Below are 13,830 nucleotides of genomic sequence, written 5' to 3'. Positions count from 1 at the left end.
GAAAGCTGTGCTGTCACTTAAGGGGGATTTTTATTTTAGTGTCGGATAGCCAGTGAGACATAGCTTTCAAGTTCATGTAGCACTTTGTACGGTGGAGTTTACATGGGGTGGTTTTAAGCCTACGCTTGAGAAATTAATTTTTCCCTGTTGGTGCAAATCATAGTTGCTTCACATCAGTGCTCTGCTGGGATTGGCTTAAATTTAGTGTTAACGCTAAAGTCTTTCCAGCCCTTTCCTCAGGCTCAACAACTTGTTTTATGGTGCAGTGGATTCTGCAGCTGGATCTTGGCTAAGAAGTCTCATCCATTGCTGGGATATCTGGGCTTGGGCTTCTTAAAGAACAGGTCCCAGCTCTTCTCAGGTCTTTCTACACCGACTGTATCTCTGAATGTGTCCATCAGCCTGGAGGCTTAGGAGAGTTTTTAACTATCCACAAGCTCTCTCTAGGTTGAATTCAGATTGCTGTTGTACTCTTCGGACATCCAGATGGTCCAGAGCCATGTATACCTTCACCTGGAGAAGACGACCTTCCTTGGGTTAGGGACCTTCATTTCGCTTGCAAGGCCAGGTCAGCCTCTTCATTAATTAGCTCTCCAAGACTCCTTCCTCACTTCCATTAAGGGTGAGATTTTACAAGTACTTAGCGATCTGAAAGAGAAAATTTGAGAAGAATATCCTAAGGTCATCTGCACACATTAGATTCCTCTGTGACTGTTTACATATTTACGGGTCTGGCATTATGCGAAGAAGAACTATTCCCCATTAGGCTCAGTGCAGCTGTCATTGAGAATTGCCAAACGCCTCATGGGTGATGGGATCCCACCTCACAGTGAACATCACAGGTGATGAACACCCTCAACAACTGTTAAAGGTGAGAGGATTTGGGGCACCCAGAACCTGGTCAGACCAGCCTGTAGGAGAGGACTTCCCAAACTCTTTGCCATTAACAGAACCACTGAGCAACAGTCCTGCTAGCCAATGTAGCAGCCAGCTAAGAGCAGTGTCACAAGACTCACAGATCCCCGTAGTACCATGGCAGATCATTTTCTGGCATTAAATATGATAATATTCTACTTTTGTATGGGCTCTGTTAAGCAATTCCTCTGGTGCTGAAAAGTAGCAGGACTAGCGAACTGTTTAATGAGGGACATTTGTGTCCACTGCCACGGAACTAGCTAATTTCTTGTTTAATCTGATGTGATATTTAGCTGCTATGAAGTACTGGTTGTGTAAGTTAAAGCAACGCTACTCACTTGTTACAGGTTAAAGAATGGCCTGCTCTTAGACTTAGCTAATCTGGGGTGGAAGGTCTGGTGAGCTCTGAGAAAACAGATAATGGATTTTAATCTGGTGTTCTTGCAGTGAAAAACAAACAAAAAAATCCTACTGTTTTGGTGTTTCTGGCAGCATTTTGTTGGACAGTTACTCAAAAAGGCTGTTGAAATAACTGAACTGAAAAATACTATGGAGAGGAGAAAAGATTTTGGTTTGATTTGAAACGAAATGTGTTCTCTTTTTCTCAATGAAATGACCCTTTCCCACTGCCAAGTGTGCGCAGGCTTGAATGAAAATTTCATTTGTGAGTATTTTTTCCCTCTCTTAGAAACAATTCCATCGAGCTCACTTTTGAAGCGAGGTGCTGCTCCAAAATGAAAGTCCGACTTCTTGTTTGTGAAACACTGGCACAAAATGTCTCACCCTTTCTGAAAAATCAGTTTCTCCCTCTGCTGCCTCTTAACCCTTTCTCCCCTCTCGCTTGCTTTTGACTGAGACTACTTCATTCAAATTCACTCCTTCACTCAGATGTTTAGATCACCCTGAAATTGCATTTTTTAGAGAGTAAGCTGAGACATTTCACTCCCCCCTACCGAGTGTGTACTGATGCTCTGCAGGGTGCAGTTATAGCTCTTACTTCCCTCTAGATATTGATGTTGCTGGGACTTTGATGGGGAAGTGAAAACTGGTTGCCTTATTGATGAAATCTCGATTGGCACTTAGAAATTCCCAACCAAACAGGGGGTTTAACTAACGGAGAAAGGAAAAAATCAGTAGACGATGGGATTTTTACAGCTTCTGGCACTGCATTACAAACAATGGAGAGTGTGCATGGAGAACACTGCCCATTCGGCAACTGAAAGGGTTTTTTTAAATCAACGAGGTACTGAAGTAACTTGCTCCAAATTGGTTTTGTTTGTGTTGAGTGAGGCAGTTCTACTTATGTCTGAATGTACAATCACATTAGCAACAGTCTAAATTACGCTTGTGTGGGAAAGTCAGACCTCTTGCATTTACAGTGTGTTCGCATCCGTTACCAACAATTTACCCATCACGTGCTGAATTTCGTTACCTGGATGATACGTGGTTACCTCATGTAACAGCAGTGAGGTCACTGCCTATGCAATGGCATGGTGTCTTCCACATAGTTAAGTTTATTTAATATTAAAATGATGACATTGAAATAATTTCTCTGGAGTTTGCCATTTGATTTGAAATTTCTGGAATGGTGCTGGCAGGGAATTAGTCTAGAGTCGTTTCTTAATCTTTCTAGAAAGAAAGTTTGTCCAGAGATGAGTAATACTCTCTCCTTTTCCCCTTTCCTGTCCCCTGATTCATCAGTGTAAACCCAGCCTACCCCATTTTCAATCGAGTTACTTTTATGGGATGCCTGTTTCGTAGCCCATGGGTGAAATCTTCTCTGAAGTTCTCCCCGCAGCCCTCGGTGCTTGAGGAGGACCGCAGCAGTGCAGAGGGGTTGTCTTGATGCTCTCCGAACTGACTGGGTGAACATGGCCTGTTTTTAGTGAAGAGGTGCTCACGTCACGAAGCATCGCCTCCATCGTGCTCTCCCGCGTAATCCCAGCGGAGAAGCCCCGGTCAGAGTGCCCCGGGGAAACGACACGGCCTGTCCACTGCTGCCGCCAGCTTGGGTTAGACACACTTTGTCGGGTCAGCGTGAAAATGCTGGAGCTGCTCTTTTCGAGCACTACCTTGATAACGTGGGTATGCTGGGCAGCGCTGGTCGTCCCTGCAGGTGTGCTGCCGTCTGTCTGGCTGTGTGAGCGGGGCTGTTTAACACCAGGAGCGTTGGGGAAGGACCAGGTATTTGGATACCAGATGTGGGTTCAGGCATGTAGCAGAGTCCTTGCTCAGGTTAAAGGGTGGGGAAGATGGGCAGAGCTGATATATTGGTTTTTTTTGGGGGGGGGGATTAACAAAGGTAACGCTCTCGTGGAAGGCTATTCAGGCTGCCGTTTCCCTAGCATTTAAAATACCACCCCACTCCTCTCATTAGAGCTGGGGATTTTGGCTCTCCCAGGGGGGAGGAGATGTTCTAAATGGACTGCCAGGGAGGTGGATTTAATGCACTGGGAAGAACTGGCTTCACAAGTTAAAAAGCAAAACAAAACCCAATCCTCCATTCCTATTTTTAGTGTTTATGACCAAGTATTTTTGCTTGGTTGCTCATTTTGAAAGGGTTTAGTGAGCCTGCCAGTTGATTGAAAGCTCTGTGGTGTGTGAGCTGGCCTGGCTGGGGAGCCTGCAGTGCATAGCGACGAGGTCGGAGCCGCGCCGGAGGTTTTTTTCCACTGCAGTTTGTTGAAGGGTAACGAAAATGTCCCCCGGGCAAAGGGGATGTTGGCTTTCCAGGTTGTGGTGATTCATCTTGTCTGGATAAGCAGTCTTCCTCCCACTCCTGCATTTTCATCTTCATCTACCTCACCCCTACTTCACCGTGCAACCAAATGCAAAACCTGCCCCGCATTGCGTGGGCGGTATTGCTGGGGGGGGGCTCACGCAGCCAGCCCCCGTGAGGTGTACCTGCTGGGCAGCATTAGCATTTGGTGCCCGTCCTCCTGACCAGTTCGCACCCTATAAATGCGTTTATTCTCGTTATTAGGAGCTATGTCCCTGGCATATGGAGTCCGTGCGGTGCCTGCAGGCAGGTTTCCTTCCTGTTGGTGTTGGTAAGCAGCCCAAGTGCCTCCTGGCAATTAGCAGATCGCTACCCATAATGCGGCGCGCAGCGATGCAGCCTGGTGGGTTTTCTGGAGGTCACTCTGACCTAATTCACCCCCAGGAATTGTACAGCGCTGGCATGACTTACCAGTGCATTAACAAGCTGATGCTTCAGTACGAGGTTATTTGAGTGCTTCCACATTATTTTTCTTAGGCAAGAAATAGCCGTTTTGTCTAGCGGCCAACAGTGGCTAATGGGGGCCAGTCTGGAAGAGGAGGGAGCAGAGCGCTAGCTGGTTTTGAGATGGAACACCGTGGGCGTGTGGCATTTCCTTTGGCTTTAAGGTTGGGGGCCACTTCTGAGCCCCCGGGTTGCAAATGCGCAGAGCCCCCTTTGCCGCCTTACCTCTGTGTTATCACAGCATCTCTGCGCTGAACTGAGCAGCGTGTCAGGCGTGTGCCTGAATCCCCGCGGCTCGGCCTCGGAGGAGCAGGGCTTTGCCCCAGATATGCCCCAGATCTGCCGCAGTCCAAACCCCCAGACAATATGAAATGGAGGTGCAGATTTCAGCCCGTCCCAGGCAGTTTTGGAGGGGCAGACGTGCCTGGCCAGAGGGGTACCCCCACGCAGCAGCGGGCACCCCGGCAGGGCTCGACCTCCCTCTGTCAAACCCGAGCCCAGTGCAGAGGGCCTGGCTGCAGCATCACCAGCCCAAATCAGGGTGTTCTACCACGGCGGTGATTTGTGTACGCCAAAGTTAATTGTCGGCAGTTTTTAGAGGCTTTTAAAACCTGTAACTTCTGTTTTTCGTTTCTCCCCGCTGAGACATGTATGGCTGGACTGTGCATGCCGAGGAAGGGGGGCTACACCGGGAAAGGCACACACAAACCTATTGCAGTAAAACTGTTTTAAAACATTTGTCAAGTAGTTTTCCTGTAAGACTTGTGGCATCTGCTACCAAGAGGATGGTGTGTGGGGAGAGAGCGATTTGACTGACAAATCATTAGGATGCCCAGAATAACTCGCTCCTCGCTTCTCTCTTTGTGTGCTCTGGAGGTCACCCCCGAATCCCACCCAGCTCCTCCCGCTGCCCCATGCCAGACAGAGTTACTCTGCCTTGTCTGCGGCTAAACTCTCTGGGTGCACCCGAGTCTGTGTATGCACAGATCCTTCATTTTGTTTATCCATGTGAGCAGCCTTTGAGCCAAGCTTTGCTCTTGACGTACCCTCTGTAGCCCAGGCTCTTTGTCCGAGCTGATGCTTTTGATGCTTAAAAACGTTTCAGAGGAAATTATGCAGCATTGTAGAGTCAAAGCTGGGAGCGAGTTGAGCTGGTGGGTGGACTTTCCTCAGGCAACAAAATTTTCTGGGGAGTGCCTTGAGATGAGGGGTGTTTCGGTAGGAGCTTACCCCCCCACCCCGTGCCCTTTGGTGTTTGCCTGGCTAAAGCAAAAGCAGCGTAGTGCAGGAGAGCGAGCTGCAAGTGCCACCTTCCACACACCACCATTTTATAACTTCCTTGAGATCTCTGGTGTTAATTGCTTTCAAACACAGGTCTGTCCTGCTTTCAGTTCCCATTGACTCTAATTACACCTGCCTAACTGCGACTGGGACTGAACCGCTATCTTTTGTACAGGGGTTTTATTTGTCCCTTGGGTGAGCAATTAAAGTGGGCTCTCTTCTACCGGTGCCGAATATTCGAGCAATTGCTTGCAATTTATGTCTCTTTTTACACTGGAACTGGCTGTACGGAGAAGCAAACCACCACCTCCGGAGTGCAGCTGGCTGCCAGCCCCGGGTGCTAATGCAGCAGAGTGCCCCTTCCCTTTCTGCGGGCTCAGTTTAAGCTCTGTCCATGCTGGCCAGAATGACTACAGGGCCAGGAAATTAAATAATAGGAACTATAAGCTCTTCTACAGCTGAACGGCTCCAGAGCTCCATCAATTATTGAAGGCGTTAATTCTTCCACAATCGCTGGCACATTGTGACATATTAGATTAGAGGAAAGTTGGTCTCTGACCAAATCAGACTGACCAGCCTATTCACTGAAGCCCCCCACGTCCTTTCGGACTCGCTTCTGTAGCAGAGTTGGCGGCGCTGGAACACAGTGCCTCGGACGCTGGGAGAACCAGCCAGGTTTTCTCATTTCCATCAGGACGTAGAAATTTACGGTGGTAATATTTCCTCTCCTCCTCTTCTGTCTAATAGTAATAAAATGCAATGGTGCCTACGAGTGAGACTTCCTTTTGTGTTTGTTTGTTTGTTTTTCTTAAGAAGCTGAATTCGGCAGGGCTCTGTGCCGAAGGGGGTGAGACAAGAGCTCTTCACCTGCAGCCTCTGACACCCACCCCTCCCCTGGCCGCCAGGAAAGCTGTTGTATTTAATGAAATACTCCTGCTTCGCTGTATCGCAGAGGTACTGTGGCAGGTGGTGCTTTGGATCTTTGCCCCACAAACACTTTTGAAGGCTTCTGTTTATGAGTACCTCCATTTGAGCAGGCAGGCATACGTCCTGCATCATAACACCTTGACGTTGCAAGATGGGAAAGGCCAGGAAAATGCCAAGAGCTCCCCACCCTCATCCCTTAGTAATGCTTGATCTTTTTCTGAGAGTTGCAGCTCCTTGAGCCCTGGGATTCTGGCAGAGCCAAGCCTTTCAGTGTGCTGGGATGGTTTGGGTTTTGAAAGGCCCTTTCTAATCCATCTGTTGTTGACACTACATATCTGTAAGCATGTCTTCTTAGACAGACAAATGAAGGCTAAATTTTTATATCATAACCATAAAATCATATCCCTTATTAGAATTACAAGTTACTTTTCCCTTCTTTTGTATGAATAACAGTAATAATTCTGTCTAACGATGGCAGTGGTCACAGCAATCCTTATTCAAACTTAGCGGGAGGAAATTTTGCAGTTTCTTTGCATGTAAAACTTCCATTATTTGGATGGGGTTCCTGTGACATAGGTCATTATATCTGTAATATGTATTTATAGTTGTTTAAAGACCTGAATGGTTTATGGAATAAATTCTGATGCGATATAGCCAGGAGCCCTGTGGGTTTTCATTATGCTATTGATTAAAAAGCCCACCACTATGCAGTGAAGATAAGGGAAAGAATTGGAAACTGGGTGAAAATTCCTTTTACTCTGTATAAATAATTTCACATTTGTTTTAAAAAAGGAGTCTTTGCTTATTTTTTTCCTCAAGATAATCTCTGCCTTTGTTTGAAAAAGGTTATTGATTGGATTGTTAACTTAAATAGTCTGTGGCGGGTGTGACAGAGCACATGGCTGCAATTAATCTTGCAATGCAGAATCCATTATTGAAGAAGCACTAATGAGCCGTTCCAAGGCCTTCACTGGTCACAGAGCGCCTGGGAGCAGCAGATTGCTCCTGCCCTTTAATGTCAGTTTTGGTCTTTAGTGTTATACAGCCAGTGTAAGCAGAAGAGATTTTTAGATTTTTTTTTTTTTTTTTTTTTTTTTTTTTTTTTTTTTTTAGGATATTTATGTTTAAATTCTCCTTACCGCCAGCCTGCAATTGCACAGGGTGTGGGAGAATGGTCTCTGAATGTGCTCGCTCCCCACTCCTCCGACCAGATGTCTGGTGGACATAGGATACAATTAAAGCCAGTGGCATGTGAAACACGGGTGTCACTATAAAATATGGTCTCAGACGCAGGGTTCAGATCCAGAGGAGAGTTTCGACAAAGACGAGGGAGCTTTCAGACCTGATATATACTTTAAAATATTGCTTTAAGACAAAGGGATGAGCTGTTGGAAACCTTCTCATTGCAAGTTTTATTGTCTCTGTTGTTTATAGCTATTGTGGCATAGCAAAAGTTTAGGTAGAGAATAGTTATGGTAGATTAGAAACTGTCGATGTTAACATATCACCTTCTCCTTCAACAGAACTGCTCCCGGGGTGTATTTTAGAGGTCTGTCTATTGACTTCAGTGACACCATAAATACATGTTACTTCTTCCCCCTGTTAGATCTGCGGAGCTGATACAGATATGTGAGAGTGATCCAGGGTTTGCCAGGGCTGAGCCACCACCTGAATTATTAACTGAATTCCAGCTGCAGACTCTTTGCTGCACACCTTCGCCATAGCAAACGGCATTTATCACGTGATTAGTGAAATAAGACTGTTTCTTCATCTTGACCACATAAGGGATGAAATTAAACAAGGAAGATTTTCAGCTCTCTGTCTCGTGTGCTACCACAGTGTCTGTAACTTGAACCACATTTTGGACTGCTCTTCGTGTAAAACAAAATTGTTTGTGGGCTGAACTAGCCTTTTTTTTTTTTTTTTTTTTTTTAAATTCCAAAGTTTGACTCTACCTCTAGCAGCCTGCCATATGCAGCTACAGGGCTTTGTCTTCAGGTGTTTTGCCACAGAGGGAATGCCCAGAAGTGCTGTGATACGGAGCAGGGCTGGTGTTCACTAACACCACTCCAGGAAGTCTTGGACATGTGAATTTTCTCATAGGTCATGAAAAACACTGGGTTTTGAACCAAAGTAGCATGAAAATAGAGAGATTGTGAAGAAGGAGAGCAGGGAGGACAGGAAAAAGAATTTTAATGTTTTGAGTATCTACTGACGTGCTTGCCATACACTACAGTGCCTCATCGCGCTGCTGCCATAAGTAAAAATAGTCTTTCCGACAACATTAAGTTGGGGTCATGGTACCACAAGGCACGCTGTTTAATGTGAAAGAGGATCTGACTTAGAGGCTGAAGAAAGACATGTCCACAAGATATTCTTTTTCCCTTAGACATGCCATAAGCCCTGGGCTCACAGAGAGCAGTCTGCGGCTATGCAGACATGGCTGTGGGCATTTGTTAGACTCTTTTGTAGTCACAGCATTTGGAGAGAGAGCCCAATGGAGTGAATAAATCGGTGTATTTTTGCAAAATATTTCCGCATCGCTACCAAAAAGAAGCCACCATGGCCCTCACTCCACTATTAATAATTTCCAAGCAATCCTCAGCTCGCAAGAGCCCATTTCTTTTAGGCCTGTGGTGGGTGTGGTTCTTAAGAAGGGCTCTGCAAAATAGGATGGATCACTTCAAGGATGAGGCGCTATCGATACGAGATGCAGCACAGAAAACCTGCAGAGGTGTTTTTGAGGCAAATGAGGAACAAGACAGTCAAGAGTGATAGCTGGAAGAGAGCAGGAATGGCTGTGAAGGGACAGAGATAAAGTAGCGAACAGAACCCGACCTTCATGTCATTTGAGAAAGGGAGAGTCTTTAGCTGGAGTCTCTGCAAAGAGCAATGTGTGTATGCAGGCAAGTGAGCACGTGAATACGTGTATGCATTTAGCTGTGATGTATTTCTGTAAGTTTGATTCCATTCTTTCTGTTTCTTTTCAAACGTGACTGAAGCTATTTAACTCTCTGATTAACTCACCTCCCTGTTTGAGTTGTTTTCTGTGATATATTCCAGCACTGTACAACCTTTCTGGAAGCCGACTCTCTGCTGTTGGGATGAATTCCTCCCTGATGTGTAGTGTGGCACATTTGTTCCATTTACTGGTGTTGCAATGAGGTTCCGCATTTGCTGTAAATCAGATCTGGAGGAACATTTCAGTGTCATGACAGGTTCTGCTAGTTTGGTAGCATCAGAAATTATATGAGGTCCTCTCAACAAGAAAAGGTATCATGTCACATCTCCTTCTGCACAGTTGCAGTTTCAAGGTCCCCAGAACTTTAGTTTGGACTTGGTCCACTGTAAATCTCAGTAAAATCTGACTCCTGTTCTGTGCTGACATTTCAAGGGCTCCAAAACCCAGTGATCTTCTTAGCCCATCTGAGCTCATCAGAACTGTTGAAACATTCTTTATTCAAAGGCTTAAGAGTGATATGAGCAATGTCACTGATCCCTCCTTCCTTAAATATCTCCTTTATTTTCTATTCAATTTCCTTAATTACTTATGTACACACATTTCTTTGCTGGACAGGCTTAGTTTTTGTATCACAACCATGCAAATATAACTGGAGAATGAAAATCCTTATTACAGCATTTGGTGGTATCACGGGCACATAAAGGAAATATATTCCCTACAGCATTATTGCCTTACCCAGCAATTCTCAGCAACTGTTTGCTTCACTAGCTAGAAAATATAGGAGCTTCTTGTAGGGTGGTGATGGGTGATGTGACAACACAGCAAAATACCGCTGATGGGTCTGGTAATGAAGATAGCACATCTATGCCCACATCTACTATAGCCGTGCCTTTTTTTCTTATTGGAGAAGCAGCCTTTTTTTCTCCACTCTTAAAAAGACACTTAGGCTGTTGGAGGCGGAAAAGATTTTTTCCTACCCATTGGCTGTAGTCTAAGAACAGCAGATTGGCTATAGGTGAAAAAACCCTGCACACCTGAGGTGTAAGTTTCTGGAAGAAGCACGCGGTAGTGCTGGATGTGTGTACATGTATTTCTTGTTTTTCTATAGATGAGCAACTGGCTATCCCTGCCCCCCCCCCGACTATGCACAGCGTTAATGCTTATGTGTGTCAGAGAGGGATGCTAAATACGGGGCTTTCCAAGAAGGCAAGCAGCTGCTTATTGCAGGTGACTTAGGGACTGCCTCAGCCTGATAGGGGTGGTTTGGGAGTACAATACTTTATTTCAGCGGTATATTTTTCTTGTTTTGTTTTGCAGAAGGAACACTGATCCTACCTTTGGTTTGTTTGTTTGTTTGTATTTTCCCCTCCAGAAAGCCCATTGCTGACCCTGCTACTGTGATACCGCTGTTTTGCAAAGCTGGAGTCGACACGCATGTAGGGGCGGGGGTTGTAACTCTGGCAATTTGTCCTTCCCGATTAGATGTGACTGTTCTGCTAGCTTTCCCTTCTTTATTCCTTTCATTTAGTTCATTGTGGGAGTTGGCTTGGGGTTTTTTCCTTTCGGTTTCTTGTTTTGATCCTGGAAGGTTAGCTGTGCAATTTGGTTTCTTCTGTGCCAACCAACTTTAGTGGCAGAGCTCTTAAAAAAATTAAAAGCTGTATCCCTCCATCCTGTCTTGCTTCTTCTCTGTACGCTACTGCTTCCATTTAAGCAAAGTTTACAGAATTGCTCCACCCATTTGGACATCAGGAAGGGAAGCTCTGAAATGGAGAATAACCTCATTTCCACCAGGTCCTTCAGTCCGGTTGAAACAACGCTAATTGAAACTGTAGTCCAATTTCTATTAGGATGGATGGGCTCTCTCTGAAATTGGGTTTGTGTCTGATTTCATCCTATCTCTTGTTTTCTTTCCAAAAAAGCCCCACAAAACCCAAACCCAAAGCCAAACCATTTTTAAGAGCTCTGAATAAAACTGCTTTGCCAATGGGGAATGGGTGGGGATGACTCTGATTTTCTCTTGTGCCCGGCAGCGAAAGGGTTAATGCCTGCTTTCCTCTTTGGTATCTGTTAGTTGCAGCCCATGTTGTGATCAGTCCATGTCCATGTGCATTTTGTTCCCCAAATTTAATACCGGTTAATTAACAAGTGATAAGTGAGCCTTAACAATGACAGTTGTTTCCGATCTTCCTCAGGACACCCGACCTGCCTGCAGTTCACCACAAACATGACTGAGGCTGTTAAAACCTATCAGTGGCAGTGCATTGAGTGCAAATCCTGCAGCCTTTGTGGGACCTCTGAGAACGATGTGAGTTCATTTACCTTTTCGTGCAAATAAGCAACCCTGCAAGCTACTGTCGTGGCCGCCCTTGAGGAGCACGTGGCAATGGTGTGGGTCATGGCTTTACTGCTGCTTCCATACATCTCTGAGGAAGAGCCACTCCTGAGAGTAGAGATGGGCTTCTCCACAGGGCCCGCTTTCAGCCGTCGGTCTCTGCTGAAATTACCACGGGTATCATATAGGGCCACTTAAGATGGTGATACTTGTGGTTTGTACGCTTATTCAGTAGAAATTAGCTGGAGGCCTTAAACTCATGTTGCAGGGAGCTGCAAGAGAGTAGTATTTTCAATACGGTAGTCAGGAGCAGATGTGAATGGGTGATAACCCAAGGGATGGCAAGTATCTTTCTTCTGTCCTGATTTTGCTTACTTTCTTGGCATGTGTTTTTAGTCTTAATTACGAGACTTGGGAAACATGAAAGCATTTGAACTGGGATTGCTAGGCCTCTCTCTAGTCACCTAATCACCCGTCCCAGTGATTTCCAAACTGTGATCCAGAGCCTGCAGCTGAACAGTGTCCTCTCTGCAGGGTTTTTGGTTAAAATCTGACGTTAAGGGTCCTTGGTGAGAAACTGCGAGAAACTCGGAGGGATGACAGTGGCTGGAGAACTTTGGAGGCGATTAGCTAACACTACATTCCCTATAGCAGAATAAATTTAAAGCCTGAGATTTTGTTTTGCTTCAGCAGTAAATAAGGAAATCTGAAAGCAGGGAGCTGTTCTGTGTTAGGAATCATGGGTTACTTCAGAGCAGCTTTTTTGCCCCCAAATGTATGAAAGAGCTGCAGACCACAGGGTGGGATCTCGTCATTTCCATCTGTTTCACAGAGCATTAACTCGGCTGAGTTTTGGAGAACTGGCTAAGCCCAGGCTTTTGACGAGAAAGGTTTCCCCTGAAGGGATGAGATCCAGCACGTGGTCACACTGGAGCCCAGTAAAGCCTGTCCTCTTCTCTCAGTACAGCCTATCCCCAGCCTAACAGCTTTTACTCCTGCATCATGAGGCCACCTTGGAGAGGAAGTCCTCCACGTCTCAGAGACATTTTCCAGTTAGAAACTGAACTGTCTTTGTGATGAGAAGGGCTCTCTGCAGCCTCTCAGAAATGTGGTGGTCGATCGTGGATGCGCAGACGTGATGCCTGTAGCCTTTTACGTTCCCAATAGCCTCTCAGTCTCTATGTTGCAGCTCTGTGTTCCTAGCTGAGCACTGCTGGTTACCATGCTTATGTTTTCCTCTTGGCAAGAGACTAATTTACCTCCTTTTCTCTCCCCTCCTCTCCCTGTCTCCCTGTTTCCCTACTGTCTCCCCAACAACCCTGCCTCAGGACCAGCTGCTCTTCTGTGATGACTGTGACCGTGGCTATCACATGTATTGCTTGAATCCACCAGTCTTTGAGCCCCCAGAAGGTAACATATGTTGGAAGTCTGCTTTGAAAATCACAATAAATTCCTTGTGGAGAAGGGAAGAATTTCAGAAAGGTGGCCTGGGCCATGCAGGGTTAAGGAAGCAGTAGCAAAGCAGAGGCAGGAAGCACTGGAAAGAAAGAAAATTAATAGACGTGGAGGTCTAGTGTGATCTGAGATGTCCTATTCAGTCTTGCCTGGTCTCTACCTCCTCTTCCAGGACATGGCTCTTTTGCGGGTCGTGGGTACCTTTGGATATCCCAGATGGCATTGGACACCTCAGTTTAGTCAACCGAATTGAGCTCCTGTGAACTGTGACTTTGGACTTCCTAAGAAGTCGAAGTCCCAGAGAGAAAGCCCCAGACAGGGAGGTCCTCTCTGGAATAGCAGAGGGTCTGTTGTCAGGAGACTGGATTAAGAGGAACGACCTTCCTTCTTCTCTGGTCTGTCTGTGCCTCAGAAGGGTGAGAGTTTTATTGTCTGTATTACATTTGGTGTGTAGTTATGTCGTCTGCAGAGGATTCAATCTGACTATACTACAACTGGTTGTAGTTTGTCACTTGGTCGTGGAGCAGAGGAACTAGTCCTTCACCATTATTGATTCTCTGACTAAAATCTGCAGAGCAGTAGAATTGGAGAAGGAGACATGCGAGTACAAATGACTGCGGTTTATATGAGGGGCGAGACAAGAAGAATTACAAATCAGTCATGCATTCAGGAGCTAAATGTTTGTAACTTTGATAAAGAGGAAACTAAATCAGGAGGGGAAAATTTTGAAAT

The 13,830-nt window shown here is 45.7% G+C and overlaps 1 protein-coding gene across 4 annotated transcripts in view; it reads left to right on the top strand.

Annotated features, from left to right (window-relative positions):
* DPF3 (double PHD fingers 3) overlaps positions 1-13,830 on the top strand; it is a 198,047-nt gene that overhangs the window by 149,628 nt on the left and 34,589 nt on the right. For 3 of the 4 annotated variants that reach the window (XM_041122017.1, XM_029996849.1, XM_041122009.1), the window contains 2 exons: positions 11,504-11,616; positions 12,972-13,053. In XM_041122017.1, the coding sequence (XP_040977951.1) occupies positions 11,504-11,616; positions 12,972-13,053 (195 nt within the window). Of the gene's footprint in view, positions 1-10,680; positions 10,745-11,503; positions 11,617-12,971; positions 13,054-13,830 lie in introns of those variants that run through there. The other variant, XM_041122016.1, reaches the window with a different exon arrangement.

This window comes from Aquila chrysaetos, chromosome 2 (genome assembly GCF_900496995.4).
Source record: "Aquila chrysaetos chrysaetos chromosome 2, bAquChr1.4, whole genome shotgun sequence".
In the NCBI taxonomy this organism is placed as follows: Eukaryota; Metazoa; Chordata; class Aves; order Accipitriformes; family Accipitridae; genus Aquila; species Aquila chrysaetos.
Note: the sequence above shows the minus strand (reverse complement) of the source record. Positions and strands in the feature narration are given on the sequence as shown.